General features: G+C 39.4%; 1 protein-coding gene across 3 annotated transcripts; it reads right to left on the bottom strand.

Moving 5' to 3' along the window:
- Positions 1–9304: 9304 nt before the first annotated feature.
- Positions 9305–19813, bottom strand: LOC149081505 (uncharacterized). Of its 3 annotated transcripts, none has more exons than XM_089238441.1 (10): positions 19633–19813; positions 18057–18182; positions 17388–17504; positions 13441–13557; positions 13203–13319; positions 12540–12659; positions 12295–12411; positions 10840–10956; positions 10631–10747; positions 9305–10042 (listed from the first exon to the last, which is right to left on the bottom strand). In XM_089238441.1, exons 1-10 carry the CDS (start codon positions 19748–19750, stop codon positions 9972–9974), a joined length of 1137 nt encoding a protein of 378 aa, XP_089094567.1. In that variant the 5' UTR covers positions 19751–19813; the 3' UTR covers positions 9305–9971. The 3 variants fall into 3 exon arrangements, with proteins under 3 accessions (XP_089094567.1, XP_089094566.1, XP_089094568.1); XM_089238440.1 differs by having other exon boundaries at positions 19582–19789; XM_089238442.1 differs by lacking the exons at positions 18057–18182; positions 19633–19813 and adding an exon at positions 17826–17986.
- Positions 19814–20635: the final 822 nt, after the last annotated feature.

Genomic DNA, 20635 nt, shown 5'->3' with positions numbered 1-20635 from the left:
GCTTCAAGGGGCAGACTTTACACCCATTTTCACCCCCTTTTCCACCCCATAGACAAAAGAAAAAGTTAACGATATTATCAGCTGATAATTCATTCGTGTGGAGTCAGATTGAAGAACCACTATTGTTCTATTATTGTGGGATTGTTTCACCCAATCGAATATTTCTCCTTTTGTATTTCGGTTCCATTTGCCAAGCAGCGATAAATAAAACACACACACACTTGCGTATGTGAATTCAATACGCCAACTTCTCAGATTTGAAGTGCTCAAGGTGAAAATAATTAAGCGTCCACGTCCCGTAACTTTTGGATCGTTTAACGTATATGCAGCGTAACCAAAACCCAACGACGCTCAAGAGACCACTGCGAAACGTCGTATACGTGAGAAAACAGTATTACTTGAATTTCATTGAAAATGACACCCTCCCTCCCTTCCCAACAGACCTAAAAACAATATTACAAAAATTCAATAGTTTTCATCGCTTTTGACTGCTTAATTCCCCTTGACGCATTTTAATGATGAATCGTTGATCCTAGAGGCATACTTCGAATTACACTCATGTCCATAAATTAAGGATAATTCAGAATCACACGGAAATCGAAATCTAAAGTAAAACTTTCACCTGTAGAATTATCACACACATCTGCAAGAATAATATGCAAATTTCAGGAAGCCACCAGATGATGCCGATAGTACGTCACAATGACGAGAGTGTGGGGGGGGGGGGGGTATATAAGAAATGGTGGCAAAGAAGTGAAATTGTTCACAAGAGTTCTGTAAAGCGCTCAGTGCCATAAGCGAATAGTTATGACACAGAGGACGCATGTGGATGATTTTTTACGAGGTAGAATTATCGGCCGCCTGGAATGTGGGCGTACTCAGATGGAAGTTTCCGAGGAACTTGGAATTGCCCAAAGTGTCATCTCTAGGCTTTGGCAACGATTCCAAGATAACGGAAATGTCAGTAGACGTTACAGTACAGGTCGCCCCCGAGTTACAACGCCGAATGAAGACCGTTATTTGGCAGTAACTGCCAAAAGAAGCAGACGGAGCACAGCATCCGACCTGTCTCGTCAGCTATCTGCAGCCACGGGTACCACAGTTTCAAGGCAAACCATGTACAGACGTTTGGAAGATATTGGCCTGTCAGATGTGCTCCGCTCATGGCAACTCACTGTCGGCAGCGATTAGCCTGGTGTAGTGAACATGCAATGTGGATATCGTCACAGACCAGACCAGACCAGACTCAAAATTTTCCGATGGTGACTGGCCCTATGGAAATGGGCCATTAGCCAACATAAAGACTGGGGCCCCTTGGGGACCCCCGGTGAAGAGAAGGACAAGTGAGTAATGTATGTGTAGTTGTGAAAGTGCATGTATGAGAAGGGAAAGTTTGGGAGTAAATCCTCTTTTGAAAAAACAATGGTCACAATGGTCTGTCGACTATTATTATTAAAATAAAAGAATTTTTTGCCGGTAAAATGCCACCACTGCCTTACGTTATTAGTATTATTATTATTAGCTTCGCTTGTGAAGAAGCCCGGTCGGGCAACGCTTTGATGTTGACCAGGGCGTTTCTCATTGGGTTAGACGCCTCCTCGATTCCGTATTGGCTGGAATCTGCAAGTAAAACATAGGATACATAAAAAATATTAGTGGCAAGGAGTGGGAAAAAAAAGAGATAGAGTTAATACGGTTATTTTTTCAAAGTCAAGAAAAGATAGTGCTTTCGATGACAAGAAAGTTTAAAACACGATTTTTTTTTTTTTTTTTTTTCACGAAATTTTTTCAAAGTTTTTTTGGAGAAAATTTTTTTTTTTTTTTTTGACAGAAAAAAGTAGTGGAAAGGAAAGAGAAAAAAGAATAGTATACTTCCGATTATATGTTGAAAAAGGTTTTTTCGATTTTTGGACGAGGCTTAGGTTTCCGAGATGATGTTCCCGGCCTCGTACATGAATTTGTCGAAAACTGCTCGACGTTCTTTTTTCGAGTTCAGCTTTAGAATGTCCTCGAAGCAGAGCTTCGCATATTCAAACATGTAGAGTGTTGAATTTGGGCAGCTATCGTCGTCAGTTCCAGAGTCGGAGCCGGCTTTTTCAGCTTTTTTGTTCGCCGGTGGAGCCGGGTTTGGATCGGCTGCTTTCTTGCCTTTTTGGGCGGCCTTGCTGCTCGAAGTCTGCTGCTTCTTGGATTTTTCTAAGTTTTTTGCCAAGTCCGTAGATGGAGTGGTCGTAGCGAAGTCCGTAGAGATGGAACTCTGCTTATGATTGGCTCCTGGGGTCTCTTTTAGCTTGGGTTTTTCGGTCGCTGCGATGTTCGGACTTGGTTTTTTTGTCGATTTCTTGGGCTTGGGCGATTTTTCAGGGAGAGGTGCATCTTTGGAAATTTTGAGACGTGATGCGTTGATATTTTGCCAAACACTTCTCGGAAGAAAGGGCAGGCGTTCCGGCGATTTTGGAAAGGTAGAGTCTATTGTTGTGGAAGGGTGTCCCGTATTTTCCGGTTTGTTGACTCCGGATTGTAGCTGTTTTAGCGCGGCTACGTAGGCGCTACATTTCTTGTAGCTGGCTGGGTGGCCTTCTTTTTTACAGTTGACGCACTCCGGTTGGTGTGTTCCACGGATTTTACTGCACGGGGAGCCGATGTGATTTTCCGTGCATTTGATGCATCTTGCGGTGAAGTTGCACGTCTCGGCCGTATGCGTCCATCTTTGACACTTTGTGCAGCGCTGCGGAAAATTGCGGCTCGGGTGTCGTTTGTAGCGCACGACACTGATGGGCACAAACTTTAGATGGTGCAGTTGGAAAATGTCTTTCGACTTTTCGTTGCGGGGAAGGACGATTTTCCATAGGGGAAGTTTACGTTTTTTAGAACGTTTGCGGTAAGAGGAAAGCTGATGAATGCCTAAGATTTCGTGACCGAGTTGGGCAAGCTCGTCTTTGATCTCCTCGGTTGGTGTCTGGGGGTCTAAGCCTTTAAGCAGAACGGCTGTCGACTCGCTTGCTTGCGTCGTGTGGTGAAGAATTTCGAAGCTATTGTCACGAAGGAATCTTAAAACGTTCCGATGGTCAACTTCGCTATGGAGAGAAATTTTGTAAAAGTCCTTTTTGAAGGTTACATCGAAGGGTTGTGCGCAAATGTCACCGACGGGTTGGGCGAATTTGAACCAGCGGCCGTTGCCGATGAAAGTTACGGCGTGGCGAATGTTGGCTGCCGTTGAGTTTGGCGAGCTGTCAGTCACTGCCATGGGCGTGGTGGTTATCGCTATGGGACGTTCTGATTGGTTCGCTGGAAGGTGGTCGCTCTTGGGGGTCGGTGGGCGGTTTGGCGATTTCGATGTTGATCTCTCTCGCTGAGAATCGCTTCGGGGGGCCTGGGGCTGGATAATCGATGATATCGACGGGGTTATCGTATCGATTGGGGCCGATCTCACGAAGGTTACTGTGGGTATTGGTAGATCACTGGAGTCGCCATCTGGTGAGATAGATTGGAGGCCCAGGTTCGTTGGTTTGGGCTTTGCTCGTAGAGCATCACCGGTGATTTCCTGTAAGTGGGAGACCGCTTGTGGTGGGTCCCTTACAGCTTCCTTGGAGATGGGTTGTTCCCTTCCAGTGTTTTCCAGGTTCTTCAGGATCTCAGACCGTTTCATCCGGGCTAGACCAGGATATTCATCGTAATAGCAGGGGGCAGGATAGTTCAGGAGAAACTTAAGTCCTCCTTCGATGAGGCTGGTGAGACGTGCGCTCTCTTTCCTGTCCTGCGTGGTTTGAATCTTTTCATAGTCTGCCAGGGCTGTACGAAATGTGTGACCGCTCTTGCAGGCCTTGTCGGAGGTGTTGTCAGCTTCGATTAGGTGGTAGTGATTTTCGACGACGTCTTCGAAGAGAAGTCTCGTTCTCCTCATCCTGACGAGTACAGGTGCGTCCCGTTTATGCGCCGCAGCTAGTTCATTCCAGCACTCGTTGTTGGGCCGGTTCACAATGTCGTGGAAGAAGCATGCGGGTATTCTAGCGGGGCTTGCCATATTTCTTGTCAAGGATGAAGCACGATTCTTCACTGTTACGGGGAGAGATTATTGCATGGGCCCGACTGGGTACGGGTCGTGGCTAATTTTAAGGGTTAGCATCGGAGCAATTTTTTCCGTGACCGTTCCCTACGGTGGCTGGGAACCTAAGTCGATTTAAAAAGTATATCGTCACAGTGGGCTTGTGTGATGTTTTCCGACGAGTCCAGGTTTAGCTTGCAGTCTCATTCACGTCGGCCTTTCATATGAAGAACGCCAGGTACCCGTTACCACCAAGACAACATCATTGAACGACACCGTTACGGTGGTGCAGCATTGCTCGTTTGGGGTGGAATTATACTGGGTTCCAGAACAGATCTGCATGTTCAAACCGGAACCATGAAAGCCCAAATTTATCGGGACATCATTCTGGAACAACATGTAATTTTGTTTAGGGGTGCCATGGGCGCAGAATTTGTGTTTATGGATGACAACGCCCGTCCTCACCGAGCAAACGTCGTAAACGAATGCCTTGAATCTGAGGATATAACCCGTATGGAATGGCCAGCATTCTCACCTGACTTGAATCCGATGAAGCATGTGTGGGACATGCTTGGCCGACGAGTTGCAGCCCGTCAACCACCTCCTACATGTGTACCGGAACTTCGGAGAGCATTGCTTGCTGAGTGGAGTGATCTTCCCCAAGATCAGATCGGTAATTTGATTCTCAGCATGCCTAGGCGTTGTACGGACTGTATATTTCATCGCATAGGAGACATACAATGTATTAACCATCATACCAACCATGTAATAGTAAGTTTTTGTAATTGCTCCAGGGAGCAAAAATCGTAGTTTTTATGAATGGTATCATACATACACCATCGTTTTTGTTCTTTTCCTTTTGTTTAATAAATGGGCTTTATGAATAAGTAACGTTTGTTTTGTTTCTGAACCTTTATTTGCCGGAGCTGGCATTATCCTCAATTTATGGACATGAGTGTAGAAAAAGTATTCAAATAACGTGTAAAGCTCAGATACGCAATTCATTGTAATATTCGTAGAGTTATTTCATTTCAAAAATCGTTGGAAATTCGGGAAAAAAAAAAACAGCAAAAAATAACGGACAACGTCTCTCCCTGATTTACGCTATTCTTCCCCAACTCTCCTCCGATTTTTGAATTTAAATTTCCCTGGGAATATTGTGCTTAGAAACGTGGAATTTGTTTTGTCTGCCTTAGGAGGGAGGGCAACAACTTTCTAGTTTGGTTTTTGAGGACAGGTTGTCGGTATAAAAAGTTAATGTTCTCATAACCATACAACCCCTTGCAATATGAATGACCTGTCTGAGATCTATATGTCATTATGATGCTTTTTTCTGACTAAAAATATGCCTCTAGGACCAACGATTCACCAGTAAAATGTGGCATGCGGAATTCAATAATCATCATATACAATCGTACATGTGGAAAAAAAACCACTCACGGAATTTAATGTACGGAATACCTTTCTTCCATTTTGCAAATTCTGGACAGATTCTGGTAGGTGACTGTTGTGTGTGAGGGTCATAGCGTCTCTTTTTTTTCACAGATAAATGTGCTGATTATGGAAAAGTAAATAATCATTTGCGTAATGTAATATCGCCAAAGACTGACGCAAAGGGACATACAGTGGAACCTCTTGAGAACAGAGAACATTTGACCAAAATTTTTTTCTGCTAACGGGGAGGTACGATGTAAACAGTAGCACCTCGTTTATAATTTTTACATTTATACGGCATTTGGATGCGGTCAAAACAATTGTAACTTACAATTGTATAACATCCGATAAACTTACAATTACAAACGGCCATCCTATCGAACCCAGATGTCAAATCGCTCACATCAAAACACTCACACATGAACCGTTTACGCAGTGATTATACAGGGTGCGCAGCTTACTTTTCGAACCTTTAAACTACTGGAGAAACGTAGATTCTATAGGCTGACTTGAAATTATCCAAATGACATGTAGAACTTAGATAAGTCGTTCATGTTGAAAAGGGTTTTACAGTAAATAAAATAAAAAAAATTAACTTTTTATGCGAACACCTTATGTTGAAAAACCCAAATATAAAAGTGTTACCCGTATCTCCCGAGGCCAATAAGAGAAATTCTACATTTTTAGCGCAATATTCACTGAGGTATTTGAATTCAAAAAGCCATTTTAACTTCATTTTATAATGAGCTCTTCTGCTTTAAGCGCGATAACGTTGTCTCTCCATTTTCACATTCGCAGAAATTTAAGATTAACTTAGAGATGGAATTTCTGATTTTGCCCATGACCCAGAAGATGCATTAGTACTGTTGAAACTGGAATTAGCAAAATCTTGATGACAAATGAAATTACCTTCTTTGTGCAACTTCTGGAATCAAAAGGTAGAGAGCAAACTGAACCTGTATACAGAATGCCAGCAACCATAGACTTAAGATATAAATAGTATTATTACTCTGTGCCAGCAACCTACCGCCCATTTTGGCCAAGATTATGGTCGAATCCAAGTACGTCATGAAATTTATTGAATCAATTCCGTGGTATTAAATCCTCGGTCAAAGACGAAGATGCTCATAATAGTACATTGTATTTTTACGATATCAAAAATCGTTTTTTCCCATATTATTTATGTAAAAGCACATGTTTTTTTTTTATCTTCAGAAATTTCTTAATTTTTCATCCGTAATGTCATTACCAAACTCAGGCTGAAGTACATAACCAAGAAAGTCTTCAAACCATATTCGGTAAAGTTGGTGCCTTATTTGCATGACAATATCCTTATAATAATCCGCTTCTGCCTATAATAGTTTTTGAAACAAAAACGAGAAAGTACATATTCTGCCTTTTTTCAGTTCATCCATTCTGTTTTATGTACGTTGTCTCATAGATCGTCTAGAAGAACTTCTTAAAACAGATATGAATTGCACTTTTCACATTCATTTTGGACTTTCAAAATTCAGCATCATCGTATTGCGTTGCATCAAATGCAATTTGCAATTTGATGCATCAAATCATTCATCGATCTAGAGCAGCGATTCCCAACGTGGGCGTTAACGCCCCCTTGGGGGCGATGGAAAGTTTTAGGGAGCGGTAGAAGCTACAGATATAATATAGGATCCTATGGGTTAGATTGCGTTGAGGGGGGCGATGGGAAAAAAAATTTCTGAAGAAGGGGACGATGGGACAAAAAAGGTTGAGAAACTATGATCTTGCGCATATTTTTTCCCGCGATATCAAACATCATTGACAAAAGGCAAATATCTCGTAAAATGATTGCTCTATTCATTCATGTGAATTGATATGTGATTTAATTATGAATAATGCTTCGTAATCCCGATTGGGAACGGTTATTCCCGTCCAGCCGTAAGAAATCGACTGAAAACCGAAGTTCTTCAATACTTTAAGCAACGAAAGATGACCGTACTTTAAAAATCATAGCAAAGGCCATAGATACAGTCGAATCCCCTCTTCAAAGAGTACCATTATGGGGAAAATCAAGTTATAACGAACACTTTTTTAATCCCTAGATAAGTTTACATACGAGCAATGCAAAACCTTGGAATTCCCTTACAACGAAATTTCGTCACAACAAAGTGATTTCTCCGGTCTCTTGGAGTGCGTTATAATGGGAGTAGACTGCATTTAGTTTCACACATGTTTCGTTTTATGAGGCGTCATCTACTTTCTTAGATGTTAAAAGAAATATCAGTTGATGCCACAATATGATTAATTAAGAAAATTTTATAACGCATCTCTGATGCTTTTATTTTGTGTGCAATTAATGAAAAATTATGCGTTATTGTTAAAGTATTATATATTAATTTATTTTTATATTCAAATATATTTAGTACACCTTAGTTGAAAATTGTTTAAACTTTAGGCAGAATCGTGATTTTCAATCAGTACGTTCGAGAGGTCGTTTTTGTTTCATTTCTGGTTGATTACCAAAATTAGTTTTAAATACCATAAAATCACTCTTGCTGAAGAGTAAGTCGCTTACACTGTACAGAAACTTTGGATTGCTGGTAATATGGAAACCCATTGCAACTTTTGCTGGACCCATATTTTTATTTTCGCTGGTGAGTTTAATTGAATAGGCTACATTTTAGTGCTAGCCAATTTTTTCTGCGTCTGTTACAATTTTTATAATGATAACGTGATCACCACGTTACCCAGACCTGCACAGTCAGGAGCTAGCTCCCTGACCACTGGACTGCCAGGCGGAAAATGCTCAATAATTTCGGTCCTAAGAAATGTGAGTCTGTAGCCCATGAATTCTAGAACTCGAGCATACAGTAGTTATACTGTAATCAATATACAGGGTAGCAATTATCGACCGTCCAATAGTAACACCCGTGATTCCTAGTGTAAACTAATATGGAACATTGTTTTCAGTTTTTTGATTTGACCAATAATTATAGAGTTATAACGCTATGAAAATTGATGAGGTCACTTCAAAATCCGGCCAAACTCATCGAACGTACACCAAACGCATAACTTTCGGTTTTTTTAAACTATGTTATAATCCAAAAGAGAAATCGAGTAAAAGCAAACCAGTTTTCTTCCTCTCTTGAGTGTGTGCACGAACTTTTCAAATTTTTAGGCGATCGTTATATCCGAAAGCACAAGTGTTTGTCGCTTTGATAAAGTTGCCAAACGTCTGTGTTTATTTGATTAGTCTCGTTTAAATGAATACAGTATCACTAACATTTCGACGCAAGATTTTTTTTTCACAGTTCCAACTTAAAAGTTTTCGATGATTTACATGTTGCATCCATGCAGTGCCGTCTTAACGCAAGGGTTCATTCGGACACGCCGGCTGCCTCAAGAGAAGAGGGACCTCATAAAAATGAAATATAGGTGAAATTTTCGAGGAGCATGCATGTTATTTTCTTTTGTTAATGTCTCAGAAAAATCACTTGGCCCGAGTGTTCATGGTTCTCTTAAGACGGACCTGTACGTATGACCTCTCCCCCCCCCTCCCCCAGCAGAGGTTGGGCTGACAGGGAGGGTTCTAACCCTGGGTACCCAGACAATAATTATCATCATCGTTCTGCTGATTCAAAAATAATCATCCATGTCAAACACTTTCAGGAAGTTTCTCCCTTTTCGTACAATAAATAAGAACCAACCCCATTGTAGTGGTCTTATGTTCTTTGAATAGTGAGCACTCATGATGACAAGCATAAACAGAAATTTATTAATAAAAAAAAATAAAATAAGAACGTTAACATGAGACGACGATACTACTCGATCGCTTTTCCACACCCTTCTCTCTCTCTCTCTTTATTTTCGAATGTCCAACTTTGTTTTTGCAACCTCCGGTCTCCTGAGGCTTTTCTTCTTCTTATGCTCTCGAGCCTCATACCATATTGTTTCGTCAAGGTTCTCAACTGAGAGACGCGCTGCAGAACAATACACCCATAGTGGCAAATACCTCTTACTTGGTATTTATTCACTTTTCTTACTCAGTCTTGACTTTAACAGACGTCGCTTTCAACAACGAAATGACAACATTTAGAATTAGTCACAAAGATAGCATGAAAGTATCCTCATTGTTGGCAATTGTCAAAAGATTTATTAGACGTCTATTTACTTATTTTTGTCATGCAGTGTAAGTAGGTACTACATGTACAGTCGACATAAATCTAATACAGTACTACAAGCGTGAATGTGTGACCAGCATTTGCTCGTCGTAAGCCTTATTCAAAAGTATAAAAATGGAAAAATCAATAGTTGACACGAGGTAAATCTGGGACGCATCGCAAAAAATCATAATAAAAGCATCATCTAGCAATTATGACAAAAATAATAATTGCAACACATTTCTTTGTCCATGTTTAAAAATGTTCATCTAAATTCAAGCATTTCATCGTGGTGTTGCATTTTCTCCGTCAGTTCAATGTATGTCCGCAAAAGTCATGTTATTAGAGCGATCCTACGTCCATGTAAATGGCGGGGGGGACGCTGATCCAACCGTGGACATGGAAATCGGTTTGCCTGAAAATACTTTAAGAAAACAAAACAAATTTTTTTAATGACAATATTTTCTAAATAACTCAAGTCGGTACCGAAAATTGAAAGGATTTGTATTTGATATGTTATAACCCATTATCATGCTGTGATAATGGCTTTGATATAGGTAAGATGATTATTAGATTATTTACGAAAAAACTTGACCGCTAGGAAAATTCACCGACAACAGTTTGTTACCAGTGAGTGATTGAGTAAGTGATCGAATATGTGAGCGAGTGAGAAACCGAATAAACTGACGAATTAATTAGTGAGTGAATTACCGTGTTAGTAACCATAAATGAATGAACAAGTGAATGATCGAATGAGTTAACGTACGAGTAAACGTATGAATGACGCCGTGAGTAAGCGATTTAGTAAGTGACCGTAACTGCTTAATAACTAACTCCCTGATTCACGTGATCAATCACTCATTCCCCAGCTCATCCACTCACATACTATATCACTTAGTCAATGAATTGTTTGTTGGTGAATTTTCCGCTCGGTGACTATGAATTGTTGTCGGCGAATTTCCCGCGTAAGTTATTAGATATATTGTAATGAGAATTTTTGTTAATTCCTCACTTGTGTCGCAATTTCTTCCGCCATAATCAGCAAGGCACGTGCAAAAGTATTCCATGTCTTCTCCTTTCCAACACGTGCCACCATTTCTACAAGGCTTCGAATCACAAGGATCGATCACTGAGGGGAGCAAAAATAGTCATAAACACGTATAATTAATTGTTCATTTCTAAATTATCAGCACTGATTTCACAGGAAACACGCCTTCAAACCTTTTTCGCAGTATTTTCCGATGTATTTCTCTGGACAAGAGCAGTACTGATCAGAGCCATTTCCTCTCCAGCATGTTCCTCCATTGAAACATGGCTTCTTGTCACAGACATGAATTTCTGCGTAAATAAATTAAAAAAAAAAAAATAGTTTAACCTTTACAGCGGCAATCCCGAGATATCTCGTCAAACGTGATCTGCTTTATTTCGTTCAACCCGAAATATTTCGGGGTCTTAACACGCTTTTATTTACAATGTGGCAGCAGTTGTAATGCGGGTCAGGAAAATTTTACACGCTTAAAGGGTTAAAATAAAACTAACATAATTTTATTTATAAAATTATCATTATTCATAAAATACACTGTTTATTATTATTATTATTATTGTATTGAGATTAAATGCTCATTCTTTTACGGATATTGAAAAAACAATTGCAAAGATATTGGTGGAGAATTTGAATCATTTGCGTGAATATTTACAGCGGAATTCCTATATGTAACGATAATACTTATAACAATAATTGTCAACGATATTCTTTATAACGGTAACTGCCTATATATAACAATAATTGTCAATGACACCCTTTCAACAAGAACTGCCTATTACAGGTTATACTGAAAAACTGGCTAATTTTGTTGCGATACTGATTTTTTGGAAAATGTCCCTTCCCCGCCGCTACTCGAACCCGGCTTCCTCGAATGACGGTCGAGTGCTCTACCAACTAAGCTATAATGACAGAAATAATATTTAACCAGTGGAGCGCCTATACAGGGTGATTCAGAAGAGATAGGAAAACTAGGAGGTGACACCAATACAAACAATTGTCATCAAAGAATGCATGGATCTAACATGAAACGCGAACGCGATAGCGCATTTCAAAACCGCCACTCCGCAAACGTTAAAACGGCATTCCTGTTGGAATTTATGGAGAGAAAAAGAACACCACATGCATGCAAATGTTATCTGGGGAAGAAGAAGAAACCATATGCAAATCTGCGTCTCAGTGAATGAAAAGCGCGGACGCCAGCCCTGTGAAGTTATCCCAGCTTACAACTGTTCTCACAGTTGTAACGTACGGGATAATGGCGCACTTTAGTAATGCTGAAAAAGCAGAAGTGCATTTTATTTACGGAGCTGCAAACGGAAGCAAACAAAATTAGCCAGTTTTTCAGTATAACCTTTATTAACAAGTGCAGCGTACGTCTTTCCCAAAAAAAAGTAACTGCTTGTGTAAGCAGTATTGCCTATATAACGATAATTGCCTATATAAGGATATTAATCTCTATTCCCAATGCACTTTCCATAGTATATATTTCTTCTATAACGACTGCGAATGGTTTAAATACCGTTTTACGGAAATTTCATTGCAGTTGCTATAAAGCGCATGGAGATGGAAATAAGTAAATGGCATGGCATACATGTTGTACATGGGTGATTGAGGAAACGAAACGTTCTCACTTCTTTCGCAGTTTCTCCCAGCATGTGTTTCAGGACAAATGCAGAGGTATCTCAAACCTTTTCCAATCCAACAAGCACCACCATTCTGGCAAGGATTTGAGTCACAGCCGTTGATATCTTCAGAGGTCGTAAAAAACATTATCCCATGTTAAACCCATGTTAAAACATTACTCTAAGTAGTTAAAGTAAATTTTGATGTAATCTTCAAAGAAATAATAATATTGATTGTAAGAAAAATAGCTCACCTCGCTCGCAGTTCTTTCCTGTGTGATTCGAGCGACAAGTGCATATGTAATTTGTATGGTTCATGTTTTCCCAACACATGCCTCCGTTTTTACATGTTTGATTCGTACAAATTTTAAGACCTGTAAAAAGTCATTTGCAAGAGAAAAAATTGTTTTATTTTTGATGTATTTAACAATTTTCAATAGTGTTATTGTACGAAGGAATAGAAATTCTTGGCCTGACACAAACACAATATATAAGAAACCAACGATGAAAATGAATAGCAAATAACATGCAGCGTACCGTAACACAAGCGTGCGTTCAGCTTCTTTCTTACTCTAACATCTGAATTGTATGAACGAATTTCTCAGGTCAACACAACTGGGAGTCAAGATTGCCAAGACTCAAATGGGACCCCTGTCAGCATGACAGTTCTCACACACCTTTTCCCAAGACATCCACAGTATGACGTAACGCATGAAGGGGTGTTTATGGTATTTCACTAATTTTTGCCTTTTATCGTTGATTTCCCTTTTAATTGTGTTGGCTTCATTAAAATGCACGGGTGTGACATCGGTAACTACTTCAATAGCAAGAAAAAAATGTTTCATTCCGATTTCGCAATAAACGTGCTTTATAGTATCAAAATTTTCTGATTATTTCACTGAGAGCTTTTAACTCACGTTTTTCGCAGTTTGTTCCCGTGTGCGTCGTAGGGCAGCTGCATGTGTAATTCCGACTTCTTCCTCTTATGCATGTTCCGCCGTTTTGACAGGGAATTCGATCGCATGGATGAGTTACTGTCCGAAATGAAACGGAAAACAAACTCACAAGTAAAAATCAATAATTTTCCAAGACACAACCAAGATATAATTGTGATTCATCACTGTGAAAAAAAATATATTCTTACTACCAACGCACGTGTTTCGCAATTCGTCCCGTGATGAGTCCCAGGGCAGCTGCAATTGTAATTTAGATGTTCCCCTTTGATGCAGGTTCCGCCGTTCTGACAAGGGTTTTGATCGCATGGATTAATTGCTGTATCGTTAAAAAATAGAAAACAAAAGCTTATGTTAAAACCATTATTTATTCAAGGCAAGCAATTATACACAATGCATGGGTAACAGCGCACTGACGAACCGTTGATCCTAGAGGCACACTTCCAATTAGAAAAAGTATCAACATAACGTATAGTACTCAGATATGTCATTCATGTTCAAAGGGGTTATATAGTTACTAAAATAAAAATGTTACCTTTCTAAACGGACACCCTGTGTTCAAGAAGCCAATTAAAACTTCCCACGTTTCTAAGTGAAATATTGGCTGGAATATTCGAGTTCGATAAACGAAGAAAAGTTGGAAAAAACGCTTTAAATGCGAGTATAAAAGGTTTATTCATACTCCGCTCTTATTTAGACGCAAAGAATCCGTTGGTGCGGCTTCAGTTTCCTTCATTTGTGAAGTATTTCCTACGAAGATGGTTACTCAGGGAATGGAACGGTTGATAATCTATTGTATTTTTCCCGGGAGTACAGTCAATGCCACCTATAGGAGAAGGCCTCTGCGCAAAGCTTGTAACCCCACTGAAGGCCATCTCAACTTTAGCCAATGGATATACAGTCAAACCTCGTTAGTGCGTCACCCGGTTAACCCGTCACTCCGCTTACCGGGTACTAATGTTATTGAACTCCTGATAATGCGTCACTCTACTCCGCTTAATAAGTCACTTTTGCGAAAGCACCCTTTCGAAAATTACCATTCAAATCCGAAACTCTTCGTACAATATACACGGAAGTTCTTCGTTCACTCTCGCTGTGTCAAAGATTTATTATACCTATAGCATTTCTCCAGCAGAAGCCACTGAAGCCGTCTCCATTCCCCCATCCATACCTTTTACTACAGGCTTATTTAATAGAATCCTTCTGTGAACATTAGGCTGTTTCTTATTTGGGAATGGTTCAGCAAGAATTTTTTTTTTCTAAGAAAGGTGCTGTTTTTGGGCAGCATTAGCTGAAAAAGCAGTATCCATGGCAGAAATTCACCGGGTGTTTTTTTTTTTTGTTTTTTTTTTTTAAAGGGGAAAAAACGTTTAGTTTATTGGGCGAATTCAAAATATTTTTGGCTGGTTTTTGACGTTTGAAACAAATCTTGGCTAGATGATTGTAGAGCATCTATTGATCCTCAGGTGTTCATTACAGAAAAAAAAATCGTTTATTTTTCGACGTTTATTTTTCTAGTTTTCACCAGACATACACAACATAGTTTTCTGTGTCCGCTCTCGTCCGACTGTCAGAATGTTCTCCAAATTTAAAAAATACTCGTTCACTAAAAACAAAGCAGCGTTAGTGGTTAAGTATGAATAATCGGGAATGACAAAAGTTGCATTCGCTAAGATGAAGGAAATACCCCGTACAAGTTTGAACAGTATCCTGGCATCTAAAGAGTTGATTATTTCAGCAGCGCACGATGGGGTTTCGTGCGCTAAGAAGATTTCGAGATTCGAACTTTAAGGACATCGAATCCTGCCTGCTTGAATGGTTCAAGCAAGCTAGATCGAACAATGTTCCAGTTTCAGGAAGTTTGCTCAAAGAAAAATCATTGGAAATTGCCAGTGAACTTGGTGTCGAAAAATTTCATGCCAGCAATGGATGGGTAGAGCGTTTTAAGAAAAGACATGCACTATCCTTCAAAAAAGTTAAAGGTGAGTCTGCATCTGCTGATGTCTGCCATATATAATTGGAAAGAGACTGTTCTCGAAAATGTTCTAGACCATCAGGATCCGCATGATGTGTTTAATGCAGATGAAACTGTTTTGTTTTTCCGTTTGTTACCCGACAAGACGTTGACATTTCGAACAGAAAAGTGCTCAGGTTTGAAGACAAGCAAAGATAAGATAATAGTTCTGCTTGGTGCAAACATGACCGGAACCGAAAAACTGAAACCTGTTATTATAGGTAAGAGCGTAAGACCCCCCAATGTTTCGGCCAAGTTAAATCATTACCATTAATTTATGAAACTAACTCTAAGTCATGGATGACGTCTAAAATATGGGAAAAAACTCTGGAACGCTTAGGTAATAAGTTTCACGCAACCAATAGAAAAGTGGTCTTTATTGTTGATAATTGAGCGGCTCACGTGGAAGTTAATGGATTGCGATCGATCGAATTAATTTATCTTCCTCCAAATGTCACTTCTGTATTACGACCACTCGATCAAGGAATCATCCAAAATTTCAAGTCTTATTATAAGAAATTGCTGCTGAAGGATTTCATCAGAGCGATCGATGAAAAAAAAAGTTCCATGTGAACATACTTGATGCCATGTTCTATGTGCACACAAAAGCTGGAACAGAGTCTCTGAAATTACCATAAGAAATTGCTTTCGTCATGCTGGTTTCTATGGAAATTCTGTCAATGAAAGCGAAGATGACGACGACGACTTAGTCCCTTTTTCCGTGTTGTTAAAGCATCTGCAAAATCGTGGGAAAGGTACGCCTGATGAAGGAACGTATCTGAATGCTGACGGAAATCTTCAGATATGTGCTGAGAGCAACGTAACAGATATTGTAGCTGAACATCAGGAAAGTAAAAACATATCCGATGATGAAACAGACGAAGAATTACCTCCTGCGAAGATGCCTTCCAAACAAGAGGCCATGGGTTCTATCGATCTATTAAGAAAATTTGTATCGGGACTGGAAAGCACAACAGACTTCCAATTTCTTTCTTCTTTGGAGAGAAGAATCACTTCTTCAACCACCAATTCCATACAAACAAAACTCGACAGTTTTTTTTTAATGTAAAATGAAGATTTTTTTTCCAACTCATAGACAAAGAATATGTATTTTATTTTCATGTATAATGTTCCAGAAAAAGAAAACTGCTATACGGCAATGTTTTGGTTAAAATAAATATGTGGAAAAATTTTCGAAATTTGAAAAATCGAAAAGGTATTATTTTTGTGTTTTCAAACGCATAATTATGTAGCAAATAAACATTAATTAATTAAGAAACTCGAGTAATCAATTTTCATGATTGAGCACGTTTAAATAGCTAAAATTTTGTTTTGCCTGCATAAATACATCCATAGGAAGGCAGGAATTGGCACAGCTATCGCTTACTCCGTTTAACGAGTCACTCCGCTTACTAAGTCATATTTTTGCTCTCCCAGGAGTGACTCATTAACGAGGTTTGACTGTACTACATAAAAAGGTAAAGGTGACGCATGCGTTGGCCTGCTATATCCAATGCCTATAGGTGAGATAGTCTTCTTCAGTGACATCACGAGTTTCATGCGGAGACCTTTTTAGATAGAGGGTGTTGGTACAGTGTGTGTGTGTTTGTGTGTGTGCGCGCGTGTGCCGATTCAAACAAACACCCGGTTATACATAATTGCTTTCGGTAATAATTTTTTCCTCACTGGCTTCATGAAGCATCGCCACGTTGATCCAGATAGGGACACGATGAAGTACGAATGCCATAGGCTGGCACACTGACCCAATTGGTCTTGGCGAATAATAGCTTCCAAAAAATTTTAATACGTCACCGCGTGTTGTCACTGTTGGCTTCCTTCGACCAGTGTGTGGGAAGATTGGGAGGGAAGGCGGCTCTTTTGACTTGTTGTGGGGGCTGCAAGGTCCTGGTTGTTCTCTTCCACCAGCCTTAACCTACAACATTTGACGATCATTACCAATGGTGGAGCGGCCACACTACTCGCGCATGCCCAACCATAGACCGTATTTGGTCAGACTGGACACGAATGTGGCCTCTGATTTAACAGCATCACGTCAGAACTACGATACAGTATGGTGTTTTTTTTTCTAGAATTGGCAAAAATGCAATTTATTACTAAATTAGACAAGTAGTTACCTGTGCAAGTTCTATTTTTATCACTGAAGCCAGCTTTACACGTACATTTCTTTTTGGTTCTTTCTGAATTTTTGCCAATGAAAGTGCAAGTTATTTGATTTTCTCCGCAGTAGCAATCTTCAAGTTGGTTCAAAGAGAAAGAAAGCAATTAATAAAATACAGGAAGAAAATTTATGTTTTTACAGACTAGAGTTCATAGATATACTACTACTACTATTACTAATTTATCGTACATGGAGCTCGTAAGTCATCTTCTGATGAATTTATAACGCTCGGGTTACGTGTAGGAATGCGTTGCGTGCATATGCGTGGCTTTTACGTATTTATAGTGTCAGAGTTATGATTGTGTCGTATAACACTGGTGCTGCCATTTTCCTTCTGTATTTTGAAGTGAAAATGGCAAATGCCTGAATTATAGTATCGTGTTGAATGGTGTACCTGCTCTCAGCGCAGAGACTTTTTCAAATGGGGGACTTGCTCGCATTCAAACGTCGAAGTTGGAAGACGTCAAAAAACCAACTTCAATTCGCCATCACTGTGCAATCAAAGAGGTGGACTTCCATTCATATAGCAATTCAAAGGAAATATTTTTCTGTATTATAATGTTTCACAAAATATTAATGTTATTATTAGTAATAGAAAGGATAATAAGTAACTTTTTTACGGTACCTCTGCATTCACTAGTATACGTAATAATATGTTGTTCAAAATACCATGCTTTTCCAGGCGGGCACCCACAATATTCTCCTGTGATGCCGCTGAAGCATTGCCCGCCTTTGCAACCGCCGCACTTCGCTGTCGAGTGAGAAGTAAAGAAAACAGTAGCTCACACACAATAACACTCCCTTTTTATGAATACGTATTAACATGCCATATAAATGATATCGCCGCCCCCCCCCCCCTCTGCCGAAAGCACGAATGTGCAATGTCCTTGGAAAAATAAAAACACGGAAAATGTATGAATGTATATTCTACACCCATTATTTTCCTAAAATGTGTTTTGGAACATGGGTTTCAATAAGGATACGCATGCACGTTTCCTGCAAAATGTAGCAAAATAAGGTATCCAACAAGCTGGTAAAAGAAAGAGAAGAAAAATTTCCACATTCGTGATTCTGGCACGGGGGGGGGGGGGGGGGGTGGAACGGCATTAATTATTTATTCAGTTTTAATCTGACACAGTTTCAAATCTAAGAAAAAGAAGTTAAAACACTCAGGATGGTGACTTCCTCAAATTAATAGAACTTTAATATTCCTCGTAATAGCTTGTGTCAGGCTTTGTTTTAAAGCAGAGTTCCCCAAACTGTTTACTTTTGTTCGATCGTCGCGTATGTGCGTGTCGTTTCCTTCTTCAGAATATGTCCTCCCATTCACCCTCAACTCAAATCAACCCATAGGATATTGTGTTATTTCTGCAGCTTCTATCGCCTCCCTGAACAATTCCGTTCCCCCCCCCCCCCCATGGGAAAACATTGCCCAATTTGAGAAACACTGTTTTATAGCTGTATAAGATTGGTCCGTGGCTCGCGAGCTAAATATGGCTATAGCAGCCATGTAATGTGGCCCGTGAAACCGAATCGACTACCATATTTATATCAATATCAAACCTCAATGAATATTTATTGGAAAAGTATGAATGTATTCCCAGTGGTCACAAATCGACACAATTCCGGATTCTCTATGAATTAAAACAACGGGGAGGTATTATTTCAGAGGGGAAAAAATAGATCCGAATCAGAACCACCTTGGAGATCTCGGGAATGAACATTTTTAGGGTCTCTTCTAAACTTGTAATTTTCTGTAGAAGCTGTCGCACTGTTTCGGAATACAAAATTCGCATTGGCAATACCAATATTAAATCAAACGTTGGGGAAAAATAAAAATTCAGAATTAAGGAAAATTTTGAAGAAAAAAAAAAACTTCAATGAATAAGAGCCTTCGTTGGCCCATCCGATGACAATTAACTGATCCTTATTATCATGAATTTTCAATACGACATTCAATTGGAAATTTTGAACCATTCAATTTCAATTTCATTTAACGAACCATTGAGTGACCCACGAGCACAAAGCCATTGAGCAATCTTTGTATTATAATTTATTAAGTGTATTACAACTTGCATTATATCGTTATTTTCAAGCAATTATCTTAGATACTGAAATTTCAAAAAGAAAGTGATGCATGTAAGACTCACGAGTAACCTCTTCTGAGTCATTAGGTGATGGATTTTCGCGCAAAACTTCACCTTGTACTGATTCCTGATGAATCCTATTGCCGATTTTGCCATAACTCGAACTTCTCCCTTCGGTTGGACAACTGAAAACGGTAAATATAATTAAAATGTAAACAAGCAAAGTCAACATTTTGTTGATTCTCACTCTGTCTCCGTACCTATAAAAACTAAATGAAGGCTTTATATTTTCTTCAAGAATGCAAAAAGAAACATGCTTCAAGAGGCAGACTTTACACCCATTTTCACCCCCTTTTCCACCCCATAGACAAAAGAAAAAGTTAACGATATTATCAGCTGATAATTCATTCATGTGGAGTCAGATTGAAGAACCACTATTGTTCTATTATTGTGGGATTGTTTCACCCAATCGAATATTTCTCCTTTTGTATTTCGGTTCCACTTGCCAAGCAGCGATAAATAAAACACACACACACGCACATATGTGAATTCAATACGCCAACTTCTCAGATTTGAAGTGCTCAAGGTGAAAATAATTAAGCGTCCACGTGCCCCGGAACTTTTGGATCGTTTCATGTATATGCAGCGTGACCAAAACCCAACGCGATCGAGAGACCACTGCGAAACGTCGTATACGTGAGAAAACAGTATTACTTGAATTTCATTGAAAATGACACCATCCCTCCCTTCCCAACAGACCTAAAAACAATATTACAAAAATTCAATAGTTTTCATCGCTTTTAACTGCTTAATTCCCCTTGACGCATTTTACTGATGAATCGTTGATCCTAGAGGCATACTTCGAATTAGAAAAAGTATCCACATAATGTGTAAAGCTCAGATACGTCATCCATTGTAATATTCGTAGAATTATTTCATTTCAAAAATCGTAGGAAATTTGGGAAAAAAACCGCAAAAAATAACTAATAACGCTTCTTTCCCTGATTTACGCTGTTCTTCCCCAACTTTCCTCCGATTTTTGAATTTAAATTTCCCTGGGAATATTGTGCTTAGAAACGTGGAATTTGTTTTGTCTGCCTTAGAAGGGAGGGCAACA

This window comes from Pholcus phalangioides, unplaced genomic scaffold (genome assembly GCF_987345545.1).
Source record: "Pholcus phalangioides strain wild (caught in Gottingen) unplaced genomic scaffold, Ppha-v1.0 ptg000010l_1, whole genome shotgun sequence".
NCBI lineage: Eukaryota > Metazoa > Arthropoda > Arachnida > Araneae > Pholcidae > Pholcus > Pholcus phalangioides.
Note: the sequence above shows the minus strand (reverse complement) of the source record. Positions and strands in the feature narration are given on the sequence as shown.

Coding starts and splice junctions, on each gene's coding strand:
- LOC149081505 (XM_089238440.1), bottom strand. CDS start 19,750: ATGTTGACTTTGCTTGTTTACATTTTAATTATATTTACCGTTTTCAGT. Junction 13,320..13,440: donor CGGGACGAATTGCGAAACAC/GTGCGTTGGTAG, acceptor CATTTCGGACAG/TAACTCATCCATGCGATCGA. Junction 10,748..10,839: donor CGGAAAATACTGCGAAAAAG/GTTTGAAGGCGT, acceptor TGCTCCCCTCAG/TGATCGATCCTTGTGATTCG.